Below are 19,275 nucleotides of genomic sequence, written 5' to 3'. Positions count from 1 at the left end.
ATCTGTATTCGGTAGATACTGATCCCTAATTATGTTTGTCTTAGTTCTATTGGTAATAATTGTAAAAACACACAATGATTGATCAAATACTTAGTGATGTGTTTTTACTAAAAATGTACAAATATACAAGTAGAGTATAAGCAGTGAACTTAATACAGAGCTGTTTCAAAGGTGGTGTTCGTGGTTTGTAATCTTCTGTAACCCAAAGACAAATATTAACTTTACCTGGAGGTCAACGCCAATTCAACAGTGGAAAACCACAGATGTTAATATGGTATAAAAGACCACATCGATTAGTGCTGACAAACCCATTAGCTTTGCTTTTATACTGATACGACATAGAAAATATTAAAACTCTAAACTTTAACACAACACCTGGCTAAAATATAAAACCTAACAGCTATAAATGAAAGCACACCTTTGCAAACTTCAAATATCATTTTCGAAATGCTACCGTTTTGTTGGGAGGGCTCCACGGTGGCGGTGGACTGTCTCGGAGAATCTCTTTTATCTGTCTTTCTTGTCTCTGTCTCTTGTGTTCTAAATCTTTTCTTGCCTGTTGGTAGAAAATATAATCAATGATAAATTAACATACACATGAGGACTGTAAGCACGTGTGGATGCCATTAACCACTGGTGATTGAAGTTTTTCTACTCACCAGCCAGTTTTCATACGTATCTAAAGCCATTTTATCTCTCTCTTCTTTCATGTATCGCTCCTCCTCTGTCTTATCTTTCACTTCTTTGCGCTCCTTTGTGGTTTTGTCATGAAGAACATCCGTCTTCTTTTCACACCTTCATCATTTAAAGAAAAGAAACAGGTTTATTTCATTTATTGGTCATTATACACACATTAAGCTTTGGCTGCCATCTAGTGGTTAAACATTTTCACATCCCACTAAATTCAAGTGATTGATCAACGGAAAAAACCTATATTTTTTGAATTAATCAAGTATAGATTGTCCAAAAACAGACACTCGCCATTCTTTAAATGAATAACACATAAATAGACGATTCATACGCACCATTTAGAATACGCAGACACACACTCCCTCTTTCTTTCTTCCTCCTCCTGTTGCTTTTTCAGCTTCACTTTATTCTCAGCTTCTTTCCACTTCCTGTACTTCTCTTGCAGCAGATGATCGTTTTCTTGTTTCCATTGGTCAAACACCTGTGATGATTTTCCACATTAGTAATTCACATTTCCTTCTACACACACAGATATGTACGTTTAACATCCTTTAACGCAACCACATGCCTGTTTCGCAGACTGCCTTTTTTCTTCTTTATCTTCACTCGCTTGCTGCTGCTTTCTCGTCACATCTTTCTTTTCTTTGACTTTTGCTTGGATGGTGCACTTTTTCTTTTCTTTCCAGGCCTCATATGATACAGCAGCGTCTTCCTTTTTTGCAGCTTCATCATCCTATTTGTTACGAGAAGGACGCATATATTATATCTTTAGTCAACATGCTTCTTGTAATCGTAGATATGTCTGCTCGAGAAAGAAATATGGTTCACCTTTTTCTTCTTTTCGTGGAGGATGTCCTCTTTCTTCTTTAGTTGCATTTTCTCTCTAGACTTTTCCTTTTTCCCATGAAGCCATTCCTGTTCGGAATGTGTCATACACACATCGATTCCACAAGTCATACTGATCTCTCCCTCCAGCATTTATTTTAAATGTTCCTTATCATTAAAATACTTTACTACCTCTGTGTCTGATACCATAATAAAAACTAATTTTCCCTTAGGGCCACATCAGCATAATGGCCAGATGTAACTGTCATACAGAATAAATGTAACTAAATATAATGTAAAATAAAGGTAACTTCTCCGTAACATATTGCTAAATAACTTTCTGTATTTATTACTTATTCAAGTTACAAATATGATGCATTATAGATGTAACCCACTTTCAGCATGCACAGCTTCAAAAAATTCAATCCCAATTTCACTCATCGCATGATACTTATACAATGATACACTGCAATCTCACCCTTTTGCGGGGTAACGCAAATGCCGTGCATTGTGGGAAATGTAGTATATGGTCAAAGCACGCCTTAAAGCAGCATAGACCTATTTTAACACATATTTTTAGGACCAATTAATCACTCGCGGGCCGCATAAAATGACGTGGCGGGCCACCTCTGGCCCCCCGGGCCTTGAGTTTGACACATGTGCTATAAAATAATATGATCAAACCCTACATTCATGCTCATGATCACACTGACCTGGTAAATGGCCGCCCTGAGAGAATTTGCGATCTGTGGCTGGGTCTCGTCAAATGAAACTTTATGGTCCAGAACTTTGAGCGTGCCCAAATACTTGGATTCCACTTTTCTGAGGCAGGCACTCCGAGGCCGCCGAGCGGCTTTTGAGAGAGAACTGGACGACCTAATTGGAATGATATGAAATGACTGTCAGGTCAAGTTATTTTCATGAATATGTGTGTGTGTTTGATGGTCTTACCTGGTGTCAGCTGCTTTTTCCTGGGTGTGTGAGAGTTGAGGAACAGAGGAGTCTTCTGCTTTTTCCTGAAAGGAAACAAAAAACTTGGATTTTGTGAAACTAAAAATAAGGTCGACAGGATGTGATATGAGGCGCAGATTCTTACATGAAATTCTTCAAATGATGTTGAGTATTTTCTCTCCTGCTCCTTGTGGTCATCTGGGATGAAGTCAGCTGAAACGAGGAATTAAATCAGTTGAGACTTTTAATAAAAGAAAAGAGACGAATACTGTCCAGATTTTTATCGGCTGCTTCTTACAGCTCAATAAACTACCCTCTGGAAAGGGCGACCAGAACAAGTATGGCGGACAACTCGAGTGTCTTTAAGAGGTTTTATTCTAAACACAATTCAATACACTACTCAATAGGTTGTAAACCGGCAAAGCATACAGGTTCTGATGATCAGTTACAGATGAAAACACACAAATAAGGGGTTGGTTATATATAAGAAGTGCCTTGGATGTTAAGGCTTTGATTGCGATCGCTTTGATGACGATCCCACTCTGATTCCGTACAGAATGCGCTGAATAACTGCTAGAAAGTTCTACAAATACGTTTAACGCCAGTTTGTACCTATGGATCCAGAATCTACCGTGGACTTGTTGAGGAGCTGCGTCTGCTCACTCTGATTCGAAGAGGATTTGCTGAGGCTATGTGAGATTGTGCGATCGTCTTCTGTCCACTGTGAAAACACAACAAAACAAATATGAGACAGCAGTTCCATTTACGCTGAACTCTAGAATGCTTTGAGAAACACCTAAAACACACCTGTGGACTGCAGCTCCTCACAGCAGCAGTGCTGGACGCATCAGTGGAGAGGGGAATGGATGCAGAGGAGGTCTGTGGTCTGCTGCTGAGGTCCTGACTTTCAGCTTCTTCCTGCAGCTTCTCTGCAGCGTGAAAGCTTAACCCCCGAGTCCTTTGTCTCGGTTTGGGTCTGGGTGGCTCTGAATCACAGGAGATCTGCATTGTAACATCTGCACCGACTGTGACAGACACAGATTGTAAAAACAGAGTAAACGTACCTGCAGATAGATGTGGCGTGTTCTCCTCAGGTCCTGGAGTTTCTGTGTCCCGACTTTCAGAGGGTAAAGACAAAGGAAGGTCCGGAAGAGTGTCCTCTGACGTATGGTGTGAGAGAGATTTGCTCTGAGTTGAGTTCTCTCTCAGGATTTGGGGATCAACAGTCTCGCCAACACTATTTTTATGCCCTGCACCCTCATGTTTACCGTTGTTGGTCGAGTTTTGTAAGGAAAACGACGAGTTATCGTTATCGCGTGCACCGATCGGGGATTCTGGTGGCTCGTTTTCACGTGACACGGGTGCGTTTTCTGAGGGGAAGCTGATTCTTTGCGATTTGAGGAAGGAAACTTTCTTCGTCTTCCGATGTTTCCCTTCATCGTCTGACAGATCGAAGTCGTTGATTTTGGCTCGAGACTTTCCGGCCTTAAACGCAGCGGTCTTCTCTTTTCTTGATTTAAGTAATCTGTTGAAGAAATCTGTGAAATGGAGAAATGTGTTCAATGAAGAAAGAAAAACTGCTACCACCCACTTGTGACCATAAATAAAACAATAAACATATTAGTCAAGATTGAATGTGAATAATGTATAGCTGTTTAACATCATCTACATTTAAAGACAGTAAAGAGAGCTTCATGTAGTATTAGATATCTTACCATCCTCATCTTCATCTTCATCGAAATCATCAGAGTAGGAGTATTGAGGTGTTTTGGTTTTGCCCGCCCTGGCAGAGACAGCAGCCTGTAGTTCATCCTTAGACGACATCATTACAGCTTCATTAGAAGGCTGTCAGCTAGAATAATCCTCTTACTTCTCAAATACATGTTTGTTTAAGAATCAAATCCATTATTATTTTTTACCTGAAATGTTGTTCTTTTGGATGTCTTCGGGCTTTTCTTATAAGCCAGAGTCCCGTACTCTTGCGCTGTCATCCTGAAAACTATAAACACGCTGACTAGCTTATTAGCATTAGCCACTGTTTGCTAAATTCGTACCACAACTGGTAGATAGCTACTTAGCTGCTGAGCTAGCGCAGTGGCTATTTACGACTGTAGCCATTGGGAAATGTCCGCTTGCCGCATTCCCGTTGTTCGACACACCGTTGTAAAATCGGTATTTATCTAAAGTGACGATGAAGTAGCTAGCTAACAGCGAGCTAACAGACTTGTTGATGGTAACCCAGGGAAACCCACGTAAACACTGCGCATGCGCAAACTATAAAACACAGATTTATTCGACCAGGGGTCAAACTCAAATGACCTGGGGCACCGAAGACAAAGTGACAAAAACAACTGTTTAGTCGTAGTTGACGATAAGATATTCAAATGATATCACATTATTCCATCACCTGAAGGCATTTAACGATATGTGTGATGATATTTTGCATAATTTCAAAATAAAAGCATCAAATGTGTTGACATGGTTTGTTTGTTGGACAATTCAATATCTCTCTCTCTCAGGCGTTGAAATATATATCTATGTTAATTTCATTGGCAACAATAACTTAGACTTTATAGTTAAAAATAGATTAATAGAAGTTTTAAAGTAGCAGATGATGACACAAAATAAGGGAAGGAACCTCAAAACCATATTCTAATTACTTCAAGTACTTGGGTAAATCGAGTATAATGAGTTACTTTCCCAACTCTGCAAAAAATCGAGAAAAGACGAGGGTTTAATACGACCAATGTGTTATTCTGCAGTTTTTGTAGGAATACAACCAAAAGTCATAGATTTTGCCTGAAAAATAAATCTCCAATGAAGATCCAAACAACACACACAGAGTGACACGGTTAAGACTTTTTATTTTTGTTTTGTTATAGGAAAAGTGCATAGTTGAAGCCCTTTCACTCTAAAACATCAACAGTAAATCAAGGTCTCCTGTGGTATCATTTAGACCAGTTTGTTTACCTCAACCATTGAGCATGGCTTCCCCCCTTCATTATTTACAACTGCTTTCTTCCTTCATCTCCTCCCTGTCATATCTGAGTCTAGAAAATAAGTCAAGAAGCAAGATGTAAAAAAAAAAGGGGGAAAAAAGAAAATGAAGAGTTGTCAGCCACTGAAGACAGTTGGGATTGCACTGTTGCCGTTTAAATAGTTGTTAAGATGTGACATAACGACACCTTTGAGAGAAACACCAGATATACAATTTGATTTTGTTTCCACGATAGGGGGGCAGAGAAGAACTTCACATAATACAGTTAACATTTCTTAAGAAATCGTATCAAACATGAAAATGTTTATAATTTAGATGTCAAATCACACATTTAGCAAATGAAATAAACACAATAAGATACGCCTATAACATATACAGTGCTAACACTATTTAGGGGTTTACAATGTACCTTTGGCAACTTAAATATAAAATGAAAAGTATGTAAAATATTGCTGTTCATTCACAAAAGTTAAGGGTTCTATCAATCTGCCATAAAAATAACATGGCACCATTTGAAATGGTCTGATGTAAGAAGTTGTGAGGTATAACGCAACTTTGCTCCCAATTTTATCACCTATTTTCAGATAGTTTTATACTTTACAACACACCTTCAAAGTGAATCAAGATATCACAACAACACCGTACTACTGGTACTACAAAGTCCATATACAATAATGATTTTCTTCATTAAGTAATAGTAGTGTTATAATACAGTCATCTTAACATGACTAAAACATGTACTTTTACTGCGTTACAACGATCAGACCTATTAAACCAGACTGTCCCGAAACTCTTCATTTTGGCAAAAGTAAAAGGCGATTATACCGTTCTGTGTATCAAATGCTTTGTTTACATTTTATACAACAGCACATTAACTTTACTGCACATAATATACTGCCCTCTACATCACGTGCACGAGATATTCAAAAGTGGCTATAGCATTCTTATAATGAGAAACATAAATGGCAAAGTGAAGACGGTGTGAAAGAGGTTTCTGGTCATAAACATACACAAAATGATCACCTGAATCTGTAGCCGTGACCAGGTTCAGCTCATAGTTTAGCCATCTGGCCTAAAACCCTGACTGTTTTTGGTTCACTCTCATTGCTTTTGTAATGCTGTTGCTCTTTTGATTTTACTGCATTAAAATGAATATGCAAGGGTGAGGAGCTCAGACGTCCAGGAGGAGCTCACAGTAGAGCTGCTGCTCCTCCGCATTGAGAGGTGATTCAGGCATCTGGCCGGGACGCCTTTCCGGACACCTCCCCCCCTTCCAGGCATGTGCATCTGGGAGGAGACCCCAGGGCAGACCCAGGACTGGCTTGAGAGATTACATTTCTCAGCTGGCTTGGGAACACCTGGGGATCCTTCCAGAGGAGTTGGTGGAAGTTGCCGGGGAGAGAGGAATGTCTGGGCTTCTCTTCTCAGACTACTGACCCCGCGACCCTGACCCGGATAAGCGGAAGGCGATGACGTGAGAAATCAATATGCAATGTTATGGTAACCAAAATCCTAATTCAGAATTAAAGACAAACAAATACGTTAATGAAAAAGTAATTGTGCTGGTTTGAAAGTGCTCTGTGATATGACATCATTACTGGCACTGTTTACAGACTTTAAAGAAGAAATGGAGGAATGTTTCAGAATCTGAAGGAACTTTGAACCTTCATTACTCAGTGAAAATAAGAGGAAGAATTAACCTGACAAACGAAACTCGGCTACCTCACACTTTCCCTCTAACCCATGTGACACATTATTTTGGTTTGGTCTTGCATCTCATTTCCTGAACTGAGATTAGGATCTGACTCTGAAGAACGCACCACACTATCTGGTGGTGAAGCACAGCGTAGAACCCAACTGATGCAGATATACAAAACCAATATTTAAGATTAAATCGTTTATTATGAAATGTTAAACTTGTCATATCTGCATCGGCCTCATCGGTCGTGTATCAGCTGGGCTCGAGTGACAAGAATCAACAGACGGATATACCCAGCAAAACTGTGGTATAAGGAAAAAGAAAAGAAATATACGTGTTTGAAGGATGACAGGGAGATGGCGCCGTCTTGGTCACAGTTAGGATTTAACTGTGCAGCTGCAGTCAGAGCAGATGAAGGAGAGCTGGTAGTCAGGTTCCAATGCTAGTCGATGGGAGGCGCTGGGGGCTCTCTACCATCTCTCTGTAACCCAAATCAGACAGAGATTAGGTCAAATGAGCAGCCTTGATTGTATTGTACTTTTTTTTTTTTTTTTTAATCTAGGATATACATTTAGAGTCAATCATATGGTTAGAAAAAGATGCTATTGTATAGACTATTGTAAACAAGGAAGTGAATACACACAGAACCACTGTAGCTAACGAGGTTTAAAAGGTTATGCAAATAGAACACAGCTCTCAGTAGGATAATGAAATGTGTCACTCCCTTTTTTGACAGATATTGTGACTGCAATTTGACAATTTGACTTGTTTCAAGCTAAAGTGAAGTTGAAGCACGCCATTTACTGCATTATAGTTTGGAAACAAGATGGAGCATTACGAAGACACAAGCAAATTTAGATTCCAACTTAAAAGTATGAATTCTCAAACAATCAAAAACAAAACACTTAAATTGTAGCCTTTGCAATTTGCCAATTGCCTTATTGCCATTATCTAGATAGCTATAATGACAGTGAATAAATGAAATTATATATTGAAAAAATACATGGATGAGAAAAGTTATCTCATCAGTTATCATCAATTTTGAACATTATTATTTGTGCTGCAACAGTATTTAGAATGTACTGTCACCATCAGGTGAGAAGCACAAGGCCCTAAAAAGAAAACTTTTCATGTCCTAACAGAAACAGCGTATGTCCAGCTTTATATCAACATATAATGCAATACCATCTTGTATACTGGAAAACAGCGTAAAATAAATAGAAAAATTATATAAAAGCTTAATTTTCTTTTTGCTTTTGACCTCAATAAACCTTGCAGAAACCATGGTGAGGAAGAGGCTACCATATTTGAGATGATACCGTTTCTGGTGTTAAGAGAGTGTGATCAGTACTAACATTGTGGGGTCCAGATGGTTTCCCTGAGGGGAGAGAACGCCTGAGACTGGATGGGCGTAGCAGGAACAGAGCCAGAGCCAAGACGACCCATCCCATCAGGACCATGGGGAAGGTCAGGTCGCCTCCTCCCACTGACCCGCTTGGACCTGGCACTGCACACAAACACATCTTTTTACATGTCACAAATGTAACCCTGCGCTAGTATTCTTGACTTGAGGAGATGCTCGAGTACAGGCATGCTGCCACATGCTGTGATATCATCTAGAGTGATTACAGGAAGTGGTCATACTTACATTCCAGAGGACAGTCGGTGTCTGTGCAGTAGGACTGGGATTGCCTCAGCTGAAAGGGGAACAAATCAAAAGGAGATATGACTTCTTAATTTACTCTGGATACCACTGCCCTCATCTGGTGTAAGAGAAAATACAGATAGCCACCCTATAATCACACTGCAAATAAAACTTAATGACATTCACAATAAGAGTTTGTCATCGCATCAGACACACAAACATGTGAACCATTCACGATATCCAGGGGGATGGTGCAGAACAATTACAGTATCTGAGGCCTCCCTTTATTATCCTGGTTATATGGGCACTTTCTTACAGTATACTGGATATGCTGCTCAAATTCTTTTCTTATTTAGACTACACCCGTTCCTGTTGCAAGCAAAAAACAAAACAAAGGAAAAAAAACCCAGTGGCTTTCAGCCAATTGCAGCCTGCCATGCAAGCTACACCTGTCCACAAAGAGCCAATGAGGTCACATCGAAACTGACACAACTACAAGCTGTAATCCTCAACACACACACACACACAGAACTTCCTTTAAGTTAATATGTCTAATCTTTTACGACACACTGTATAAGAGAATCCAGAGAACATTTCCCAAGAAAATGAAAACCTGACAACAGAAAGAATGACACATCTTTGTGTGGCTGAACTGATCGACTCAAGATAAACACTGAGCAGGAACCAGGATCTGGTGGCGCCGTCATTCAGCAGATTTTCCACATCCCTACTGTTCCACAGCCTAAAATCTGCAAGATAAGCTCCATGACTTACCAGGTTGATGAGACGCCTCATAGCATATTCTTGGGTGCAAACGCACTCGCAAGGGTCGAAGCCTCCCTCTGCCATTTCTCACCAGATGGAGTCCACCTTGAAAACCAAGCAAAAGCACCGTCTTTAACTGGGACAGTCGTGAACAAGAGGGAGAAACCTAATGCTGCGGTCTATTGTTGTCTCACTGGCACATAGATTATAGGGGAGGAGACTCAGTTAGGACACGACAAATAACACGACTAAAGACACGTTTCAAAAAATAAGTAAATCAGCTGCTGCTTTTGCTTCATTACCTTGTACTTAACCATTTCCTGACAGCGTTTGTATTTTGTAGTGTGCTTCGTATGTGTCATATTTATATGCAATCAAGTTACTTTAAACTTTTTAAAATAGAATGATTACCTGTTACCTTGTTTTAAAATGGGTATGTTTTGGTTGTTCAGTTTTTTTTTATTATGACAAACTTGATAAATATTGCCCCTAGTGCACCAAAACTTCATTTCTAAATCTTAAGTTTGATTAAATATTATATACGTACGTTATTTTTAAATTCAAATATATAATGGAGAGAAACAAATCCCATATGCTCTTAAATATTTTATTTTCTCTTAGATTTAGCAATTGTTTTGCTATTCCAGCATTATTTTCATACTTTCTTTGAAGAAATTGATTAGTTTTAAGTATAAACTGTAGTATATGTATGTTCTTACACTCTTTAAACGCAATGTGTGGCTCTTTGTTCTACTGCATAGCACCTCAAATGACAAAATGTGCAATGCAAATAAATTAGCATTGCCTTGTTTTGCTAGGGGCGTTATTATATTTTCCATGGGTGGCAGCACAGCGGCCTGTCTATGTTTTTTATTAATGACAAACATATCTCGTTGTCATTTGAACTATGTGAGCGCTGCAGAAACACACAGAAAACATCGCTCCTCGTTAAGCAAACAGCGTGTTTTTAGGTTATCCACAGTCACGTTCTCGACATCATTTAAAACAACCTGAGACTATACACTGTAGCTTCGTGCTAACTAGCTGTAGTGTACACACAACTCACCCCCCACACACACACACAAAAACAAAGCCGTGTCTTCTTAACGAGCATAATTAGAGACAGGTACATTAACAACAGTCACTTACTAGAGCCTGGTAGTTGTTAATAAAACCTTTAGTGTCTTAACATCTGCTGCTGCTGCTGCTGCCGCACGGCTGTCCTCCGTCTTCACCGACAAACTGCAAACATGTCAACCGTCAGTGTGTTTTGTTAAGTGCACGTGAACCAGCTATTCTTCACCACGGACATCCGGGACCTTACTGTGAGGGGCGGGAGTACGCGTTTCTGATTGGGCCACGAGTTTGATGAACGGGACTTTCAGCGAATCACAGTAAGGCACGATTATCACGTCTGCCTAGTAAACAAACAGTCCAGCTGTTTGTCACAGAGAAGATTTCTCATGCCAATGTCTGTCTTGCTGGTTCAAGCTGGAAGTTGATTTATAAATGTATAAATGTGTATTTAACCAGCTATATACATATACATATACATATATATATTTTTAATAAAGACTCAAATTTTGCTTTACAAACAGGAGTCATTAAAAAACAATAAACCATATTTAGCTTGTTTGATATGAAAATGAAATCAAACTAAACAAAATCCGTCAATAAATGGTTGCTCTTTAGATTGAAATCCTTATTGTTCATTTTGTTGAAACTACCATCCTCCCCAATATTGTTCCCTTTATCTGTCGTGCTTTATATTCTTAATCCTCATTTGTATTATTGTTGCTCCTGATTTGTGAATGTACAAACTGAAATCAGCACCAAATGCACCTTCTAATTTAAGTCTTTAAAAAAAGCATATTTTAAAATTAATCTTCTGCATCTTTAGTCTAAGTTTGTTTTCTTTTGTTCTTTTACAACTCTGTTTAATTTATGTTATAATTGTATTGTGTGTTGTATTGTCCAAAGTCATTTAGTTTCGCACATCGAATTGCCCTTGTGTATAAAATGTGCAACTCTTACCTTGCCTTGCAATTGGTGATGTCTGCAATTTGCACTTATAATACCTGCATCTTGGGCTTGAACTACTTATGACAGTGAGTAATGTTTCACTTGCTTCAAAGTCATCAAAGGACTCTTGTAAATTGTCATATTTCATCAGAAAATAATCAGATGGTCGAAAAAAAAAACAATGAAACTCATTCTTCAGCCATCAGCTGCCCTGATATCTTAAAGTTACAGTGGGTAATTTCTGTTGCCAAAACACTGCGAGTGTCACTTCCCTCCATGCCTCAGGTGAGTCTCTAGAGAGCTTTCAGACACAAAAACAAAACAGTTTTATTGAGAAACCCAAAGAGAATCATGTTGAATTGAGTCAGCATTGTGTGAACATTAATTTATATTTAAAAGCTATAGGCGACAGCCAAAGACAAAAACACATATCAATTGACATGTAATTGTATTATTATTATTCTTAGTTTTTGCCCTGGCTTGGTTATCATTAATCCTGATAATATATGCATATAAATAGGTCTCACTGTTTGAGTTTGGTGATGATGATGATGATGATTTCATGTTTTTTATTTTCATAGTGCTACCATACCACTCTGTACCTCACTAACTTTTAGCTTTGTTAAAATAAATCATTTACAGAGATTGTGGTGTTTAAATGTGCCTGTGCTAAATGCATTATATTCGTCACATGATGAAATATCCTGAAGGTAAGTTTGAAAAGAACACGAACCTAAACGCTTTTTTTTTCTCTTTCTCCAGCCTGCGGAGCTCATGAATGAAAAGTTCCAGTTGGTGCTCCGTTTAGCCGCAGCACTGAGTGCATGTTCTGGACTGACTGACTGACGCTGTCCGCTGGAAGGCAGGCAGAGGCAGGCAGGCAGAGACAGGCAGGTAGTCGACGGCCACGGCGAAGCTGCCACTAATGTGAAAGTGACATAAGGACACCGTGTTATTGTGAAAGCTCCGACTTCGCAGTCTCCACACAGCCAGACAACACTGAGGGCAGAGAGAGACAGAAAGGCCCCCCGGACTATCGCTCCTTCCAGCAGCAGCAGCAGCTCAGCGGACACAGTCATGGCTAACATCGCGGTCCAAAGGATCAAGCGGGAGTTCAAAGAAGTTCTCAAAAGCGAAGAGGTGCGACCACACATTTGTTTTTTTACCCAAACATTCTGTGTGTGTTTGTTTCAACTCCGTGAACATTTCAAGTGTCAGCAGACTTGAATTACCTTCACTTACGTCCCGTGTAGCAGCACTAGCTCAGGCCTCAGGCAGCACAACAACTTTAGCCGTTAGCTTGGTAGCAGCGTGCGGCTGAAGTTGCCGTGTTTATGTCGGGTGGGCGTGTGCAGGAAACACCGGGGATGCGTATTGACAGGCCCCGCGTTTATGTAACGAACAACGCCGCGAAGCTTTTAATAACCTCGCTTAAAATAACCGTAACCCTGTAAGGACGACAGTAGTTCCGTGTACCGGCGCTCGTTTAGTGACTGTCAGCTCGGTTTGGCAGCTCGTTAGCATTGATGTTTTTTTTTGACATCTCATCCACAGCTAGCATTAGCTTGTGTTGTTGATCTGTGAGATCCTTCAGCTAAACAAACTTATTCCCCGTTAAACAGACGTCGGTTTTTAATGTTGAATAACATATAACATTTTAAGCGTGTAATGTATCTGCTGTGTCCAGTTTTGTGGTTTACATGTTAACTTTTGCCGGCATGGCTGTACAAGTAAGCTATGTTGTTATCATGTAGACAAATAGATAGACATTTTTTTTATTACTAAATCTGGGACATTTTCTTACAGCAGGTGCATAAACCAATGTTGAAAGAATAAAGGGGTAAAATGTAAGTTTAAAATGTAAAACCAACCATCCTCTTATTATTATTATTATTATTATTATAACTATTATTATTATTATAATAAATGAAGGCTGCACAATATAAAGAAACCTATATCAATATGTACCATGTACAGGATACAGTAAATATTCATATGCCAAAGACAGCTTGAACTACAGTAAATGTAGGCCAATAACTTACCATGAATACATGTTTTAGTTTCTGTTTTTGTTTCATTTTAGGACACTAAATTTAAATCCTTGATTTGGTTTCATTTTAGGACACTTGATTTAAATCCACCGCACTTGGGGGGGCTGGGAAGGGAATTGTTTTAGTAGTAGATAGTAGAAGAAGCTCTCCCCCCCAATAGAACCATGTTGGAATTGAAACAATGTCGTATTCCAGTCATATACTTGTGTCCTTCAGGCACGTCATAAACATGTGACACTAAAGTGCCTTCAGCACAGTCTGTAGCTTCTCATTCGAGTGTGATTTCATGCTTGACACTGACATGTCAGGACAAAGGCTCAGAACTGCGAGTTCATTATGTTCAGGATGTTTCACCGTGTCCCTCCTGTTTTTTTGTCTGGACCTATAGACGAGTAAAAACCAGATAAAAGTTGATTTGGTGGACGAGAACTTCACGGAATTGAGGGGGGAGATAGCAGGTCCTCCTGATACACCATATGAAGGTATGTTTACACATTTCTGCAATACTTTAATTATTGTATGGTAACTTGTGATAAAGCATTGCATTTTTTTTATTATTTCGGTTTCCAGGTGGAAGGTATCAGCTTGAAATAAAAATCCCAGAAACCTATCCTTTTAACCCACCAAAGGTATGCGAGTCAGTATCCTTAACCTTTATGCACCTGTTGTATTGTGTATATATATGTAGTATTGGATTATACAGGAACAGAATGACAAGAAGAGACTTTAACCTAGAGATAACATCTCACGTGTGTCTGTCTTAGGTTCGTTTCATCACTAAGATCTGGCACCCGAATATCAGTTCTGTGACCGGAGCAATATGTCTGGATATTTTAAAAGACCAGTGGTGAGTGAGACACGCAGGAACTCTCTGAACTGTGGTGCTCAATGTTCCAGTGAAAGCATTTACACCCTCTTATCTGCTCCCAACTTTTTCGTCTGTGTCACTCAGGGCAGCAGCTATGACACTGCGGACGGTGCTATTGTCGCTACAGGCTCTTCTTGCTGCAGCAGAGCCAGATGACCCACAGGATGCAGTAGTAGCCAATCAGGTGAGAGGCACCTTTATGATAATTCTGTCCCAATTATTGTTTTATTCAGATGGGGAAATTACATTTACTTCTCTATTTCTTTCTCTGCATCCTCAGTATAAGCAGAATCCAGAAATGTTCAAACAGACTGCAAGGCTGTGGTCTCACGTCTATGCTGGCGCTCCAGTCTCCAGTCCCGACTACACCCGTAAAATAGACAAACTCTGTGCCATGGGCTTCGATAAGGTCAGAATCCCTCTGTGTTTTTTTGTCGCATTAACATAACGACTAAATAATTGTGTCACCGTACAGGTGTGGTATGGAAATTAATTGCCTCAGAAGCAAATAAGTCTTTTATGAGTTTGTTCTTTTGAGGACAAACTGTCATGCCAAGTGTGTACACAACAATCTGTAGGAGAGAGAGAGAGTGATGATGAGCCAGAGAGTGAGCATTTCTTCTGTCCTTGGAAGAAACGAAACAGGATCAGAGTAGAGCTGCTCCTAACTGGCAAGGATATCAAAAGAGAAAAAAGACGAATGAGTCGAAGTTCTTCCCACCCTCGCAGTTTCAGCCATTGGTAAAGGAATTGGTAGGATATCGGCTGAGGAGGCGATCTCAAATCAATCCTGAGGACAGATGGTGTTCACATTAGATCTGAGGGCACAGTCAGAATAGGTTGGGAGTCTTTAGATCTGGATGTGATCAGATCACTGAGGATGAGATGAATACTCGTAGCAGAAACGTAGCCAAAAGACGGCACACGATGGATTATATACAGTGTACCACAGTTTGAGAACCATGGCATACGACCAATTCTCCCTTCAGCTTTTTTGCTAGCTCGATATTCCACGCTGATTACGACTCCTTTGCTTCCTCTCTGTCCTCTCGTGCAGAACGCAGTAATAGCAGCCTTGTCTTCAAGATCCTGGGACGTGGAAACCGCGACAGAGCTGCTCCTCAGCAACTGAGAGGGCCCCCCGTCAGGCGTGAGGACCCCCAACAAACCCCCCCCCCCCCCCCTTCGTCACAGCCATCAGCTACTCCCCCCCCCCGGGCACATTCCACCACCATCATCGCCTTTCAACGCACAGGAAAAACACCCCGTTCACTGCAGCAGTCCACGCCGTTTGTTTTTGCTATAAATTCGACAACCTCAATCACCGATATGCACACACACACACACCACACTACTGTTGCCTGCCTTCATTCTGCTGATGTCACATAATCAAAATTTCTTATAATAAGCCCCCAGAAACTTTCAGTCATGTATCATGTCTTCCATTGCATTTTAACATATTTTCCCCCTCGCGTTAAAACAATATCGCGACAACTCAAATCAACTGCCACCGCCTGGTCGAAGGAAATCTCGCACTGCTCCCTCTCACACCACGTCAACACTTACTCCTTGGACCTCGCGTTCAGATTATTTTCTCGCTCACGGACATTTATTGCTGTAAAAGTCCAGCTGGATTTAGAGTCACTCGACTGTATGTTCAATCATCTGCAGAGGAACGACAAAAAGATCTCACCGACCGTCTCATCCTCCCGACATCTGCACACATACACCAGTGATCTGTAAATAGATGCGTGTACATTTGAAAATACAATGGGGATGTACTTTTTTTCTTACATGGCATTGTAAAGGAAATTATTTTAAATATAATCTATGCCTGGTTTACAGTTATATGGAAGAGATCTTTTTATGCTTCTGGGACCCGTGTGAAATGCCTTTGACTTTTTTTTTTGTTTTATTAAATTTTTTTATTTTAAAGACTGTCGTTTAGAGGTGGCACAGCCAAAAAACACTGGCCCCCAAATGGCTCCGGAGGTCAGCGCCAGCTCAGGCCCGTAAAATGGTCACGACACGCCACAGGCCCAACCTTTTCACGCGTCTTTGACTGTCCTCGCATGTCCTACGCGGCCTTTATATTTAGTTGAGCTAATACGTGGTTGATTGAAGTGGAGCACACCTCAGGTTTCTCTGTTGATGGAAAGCAGATTAATCCGACACGCTTCAAGAACAAACGTGCGTCGTCTGAATGTCACCAAGGATTTGAGGTTGCAATGCAGTGTTTTGTTTTATTTCCTGATTTTCGGAGTCACAGTTTCAACCACAGGCACGGATAACGTTTTTTTTCTCGTCCTCAATCAATCAATCAAAAACTTTGGCCATATGTACAGGCATTATGTGACGTTCTATGATTACCAGACATGCTTTACTACACAGCCAAAAAAAGAAGAAAAGTGCTCATTGAGGTTTTCTGAAAGAGGCTGGAACTCCTCTGTTCTTCTGTGAAGCAGATTGCAGCTCTGCAGTGTTTTTGACCTGAGGTTCACGAACTGTAAATGAATGCTTGGGGGGGTGTCGGCGCATCCTCACATGAGGTTTAAAAACTTCCTTAACGCTTGCTCAGTCCCTAACAACACAGTACGACACTGAGAAATCGTGCAGTTCTCCTCATTTGACTTTAATCATGTTCCCAGCCAGAACCAAAAAACTGAATAGGTACCGTCAAACACACAATATCTCCTTTATGTGTAAATAGCCAGGTCCTTGATTATGAGTGTGCACCATTGATGGCTGAATCTATATTTTGTAAGAAAAAGAAAGAACAAAAAAAGAGCTCTGCCCCCATTTCCCCCTCCGTCTTCCTGGTGTTCTCACTATGTACAATATTGCACGATGACAACTAAAAAAAAAAAAAAGGGGCTGTTGCATCTCAGTTTCTCCATTTTGATTTCTTTTTTTTGTTTTCTTGGAAGCAAGCATCAGCAGTATATAAAGCATGGTTATTTATTGTGACAGTGTCATGTTTCTTTGATTAAAAAACAAAACAAACAAAAAAAGAGTGGAAAAATCCAGTTTGTTTGTGTCATCTCTGGAGCAAAAGGAGAACGCAGAACACAAGTTACATCTAAAAAGCATTTATTTTCTGGAAAAAAATTAAATATGATCATGAATAGGCATACTTTAACTACATAAAAAATATGTTGTTGAACACAACCTGCAAGGTTCTCCACTCACTCGATGCTTAAAAACAGAAAACTGACGAAAAGTACAAAAAATATTTAATTGTAAAAGATGAGCAAAAACCTGAACACAGACTTGTATTGTAATATATCATGTTCGCATTCCAAAGACTTTGAGCAGTAAAAAAACAGCTGAGAGACCAGTTTGGGAACAAGGAGGCAACCAGAGGTTGGAACACAGTATCCAGAAATGTCTGAGAAAATTAAATTTGTCCATCAACATACTGGAAATAAATCAGAAGGCCTTCAAAAAGCATTACACGTGGCGGCAAGGACGCCACCGACAATTTCTACCTGGCTTTGAACACTAAAACCGAGCTAAAGCACCTAAACATACCAAAGTTAGAAACCTAAACATACCAAAGTATATAAAATTTTGGTGCCAGTACTTTTGTTAAATGCGTCAGTGCTCCCATATTTCTTTTTTTTAGCTATTTGCTGCAATTGTCACCTGTCTTGAAAATTCAAAAAGTTAAATCTGGGGGAAGTTGCACACATGTATGTACAAAAGAAATCAACATTGTTAAGTAAAACGGGTGAGCTTAAAGTCAGAGTATTTGTGCAACAGAGGACAGTAAGACACAAAGAGGAGGAAGAGGTGAGCGGATGTAGAGAAAGAGTTTTTTCCCCGGGGAATTTAATAAGCAACAATCATAATCAGATTAAAATGGTTTTAAAATGTCCGTCCTGTTCATTAAAAAAAAAGAAGCTCCACAAAAGAAGCAAAGAGCAACGAACAAAAGGAGGAAAAAAACTTTTTATAACACCTAGATACAGTGAGATTTAAATCAAGACAACAAGGTGTTTAAAACCTAAGATGTCAGTGGTTTGTGTGTGTATGTGTGTACATGTACTGCATGTATACTTTGTGTATACATACTTGTGTTTTAAGAAAGGTCCATAATGTGTCCAGGTATCAGGAAAGCTTTCAGAGTCGGGGAGCATGTGCGTCGGGTTGGGAAGGTTACAGGGGGGAGAGAGTCCGGCCCGTTCTCTACAGTCTTGATTTCCCCCTTCACTGGTTTTCTCTTTACCTGAAAGACACAAGTTTGCTTTACACTGTTGTGCAGAAGTAATGCATGCCGTGGGATCTTCTTTCCACGCTTTCCACAGGGAGCTCCCTGAAGGCCACCTCAGATCCGATCACAGAAACCACATTCAGAGGTGGTTGGAGGACGTATGCGAGCGCATCCTTGAGCTGCAGGGATGCAATCTGGAAACCACCTCCTCAGCTGATGTCGGCGCAACAAAACGTATTTATTTGGAGCCACTGTCACAATCTAATGGTTGTTTATAGTTTTCATATTTTCTTCCCAGTCAGAGTACAGTCAGATTTGTTAAAAACATGTTTAATGAGGTCTATGTATTTGAGTAAAGGACAGCGGATGCCAGATCTGATCATATGTAATGAAAGGAGACCGGTGTGAATGGTCTATCCACATGTGATCAGACTAAACCAAGGCTCAAAGTGGGGCTAAACACACCATTGTGAAGGTCTCAGTGTTCACTTGTTATTTCGTATATATCAAACAATAATAAAGTCAAGACAAGCCAAACTACTCATTTG

The 19,275-nt window shown here is 40.0% G+C and overlaps 3 protein-coding genes across 5 annotated transcripts; 1 reads left to right on the top strand and 2 right to left on the bottom strand.

Annotated features, from left to right (window-relative positions):
• Positions 1-436: 436 nt before the first annotated feature.
• map9 (microtubule-associated protein 9) lies at positions 437-4,457 on the bottom strand (the record flags this gene model as incomplete). The annotated part of the gene is made up of 12 exons (XM_083909635.1): positions 437-556; positions 660-795; positions 1,026-1,171; positions 1,259-1,423; positions 1,519-1,605; positions 2,229-2,391; positions 2,467-2,531; positions 2,612-2,679; positions 3,079-3,187; positions 3,274-4,004; positions 4,182-4,278; positions 4,386-4,457. The coding sequence occupies 12 exons, from the start codon at positions 4,455-4,457 to the stop codon at positions 437-439; spliced, it is 1,959 nt and encodes a 652-aa protein (XP_083765761.1).
• A 919-nt stretch (positions 4,458-5,376) lies between these two features.
• On the bottom strand, positions 5,377-12,907 carry smim14 (small integral membrane protein 14). 2 transcript variants are annotated; one of them, XM_083909289.1, is made up of 5 exons: positions 12,838-12,907; positions 9,583-9,678; positions 8,812-8,860; positions 8,519-8,670; positions 5,377-7,644 (listed from the first exon to the last, which is right to left on the bottom strand). In XM_083909289.1, exons 2-5 carry the CDS (start codon positions 9,655-9,657, stop codon positions 7,606-7,608), a joined length of 315 nt encoding a protein of 104 aa, XP_083765415.1. In that variant the 5' UTR covers positions 9,658-9,678; positions 12,838-12,907; the 3' UTR covers positions 5,377-7,605. The 2 variants fall into 2 exon arrangements, with proteins under 2 accessions (XP_083765415.1, XP_083765414.1); XM_083909288.1 differs by lacking the exon at positions 12,838-12,907 and adding an exon at positions 10,723-10,857.
• Positions 11,834-19,232, top strand: ube2kb (ubiquitin-conjugating enzyme E2Kb). 2 transcript variants are annotated; one of them, XM_083909287.1, is made up of 8 exons: positions 11,834-11,880; positions 12,358-12,735; positions 14,035-14,128; positions 14,217-14,275; positions 14,411-14,493; positions 14,599-14,698; positions 14,795-14,923; positions 18,822-19,232. In XM_083909287.1, the coding sequence occupies exons 2-8, from the start codon at positions 12,673-12,675 to the stop codon at positions 18,831-18,833; spliced, it is 540 nt and encodes a 179-aa protein (XP_083765413.1). In that variant the 5' UTR covers positions 11,834-11,880; positions 12,358-12,672; the 3' UTR covers positions 18,834-19,232. The 2 variants fall into 2 exon arrangements, with proteins under 2 accessions (XP_083765413.1, XP_083765412.1); XM_083909286.1 differs by lacking the exon at positions 18,822-19,232 and adding an exon at positions 15,572-17,508.
• The last annotated feature ends 43 nt before the right edge of the window (positions 19,233-19,275 follow it).

Source organism: Microchirus variegatus (assembly GCF_963457635.1).
Source record: "Microchirus variegatus genome assembly, chromosome: 23".
In the NCBI taxonomy this organism is placed as follows: domain Eukaryota; kingdom Metazoa; phylum Chordata; class Actinopteri; order Pleuronectiformes; family Soleidae; genus Microchirus; species Microchirus variegatus.
This window is presented reverse-complemented; position numbering and strand designations above follow the sequence as displayed.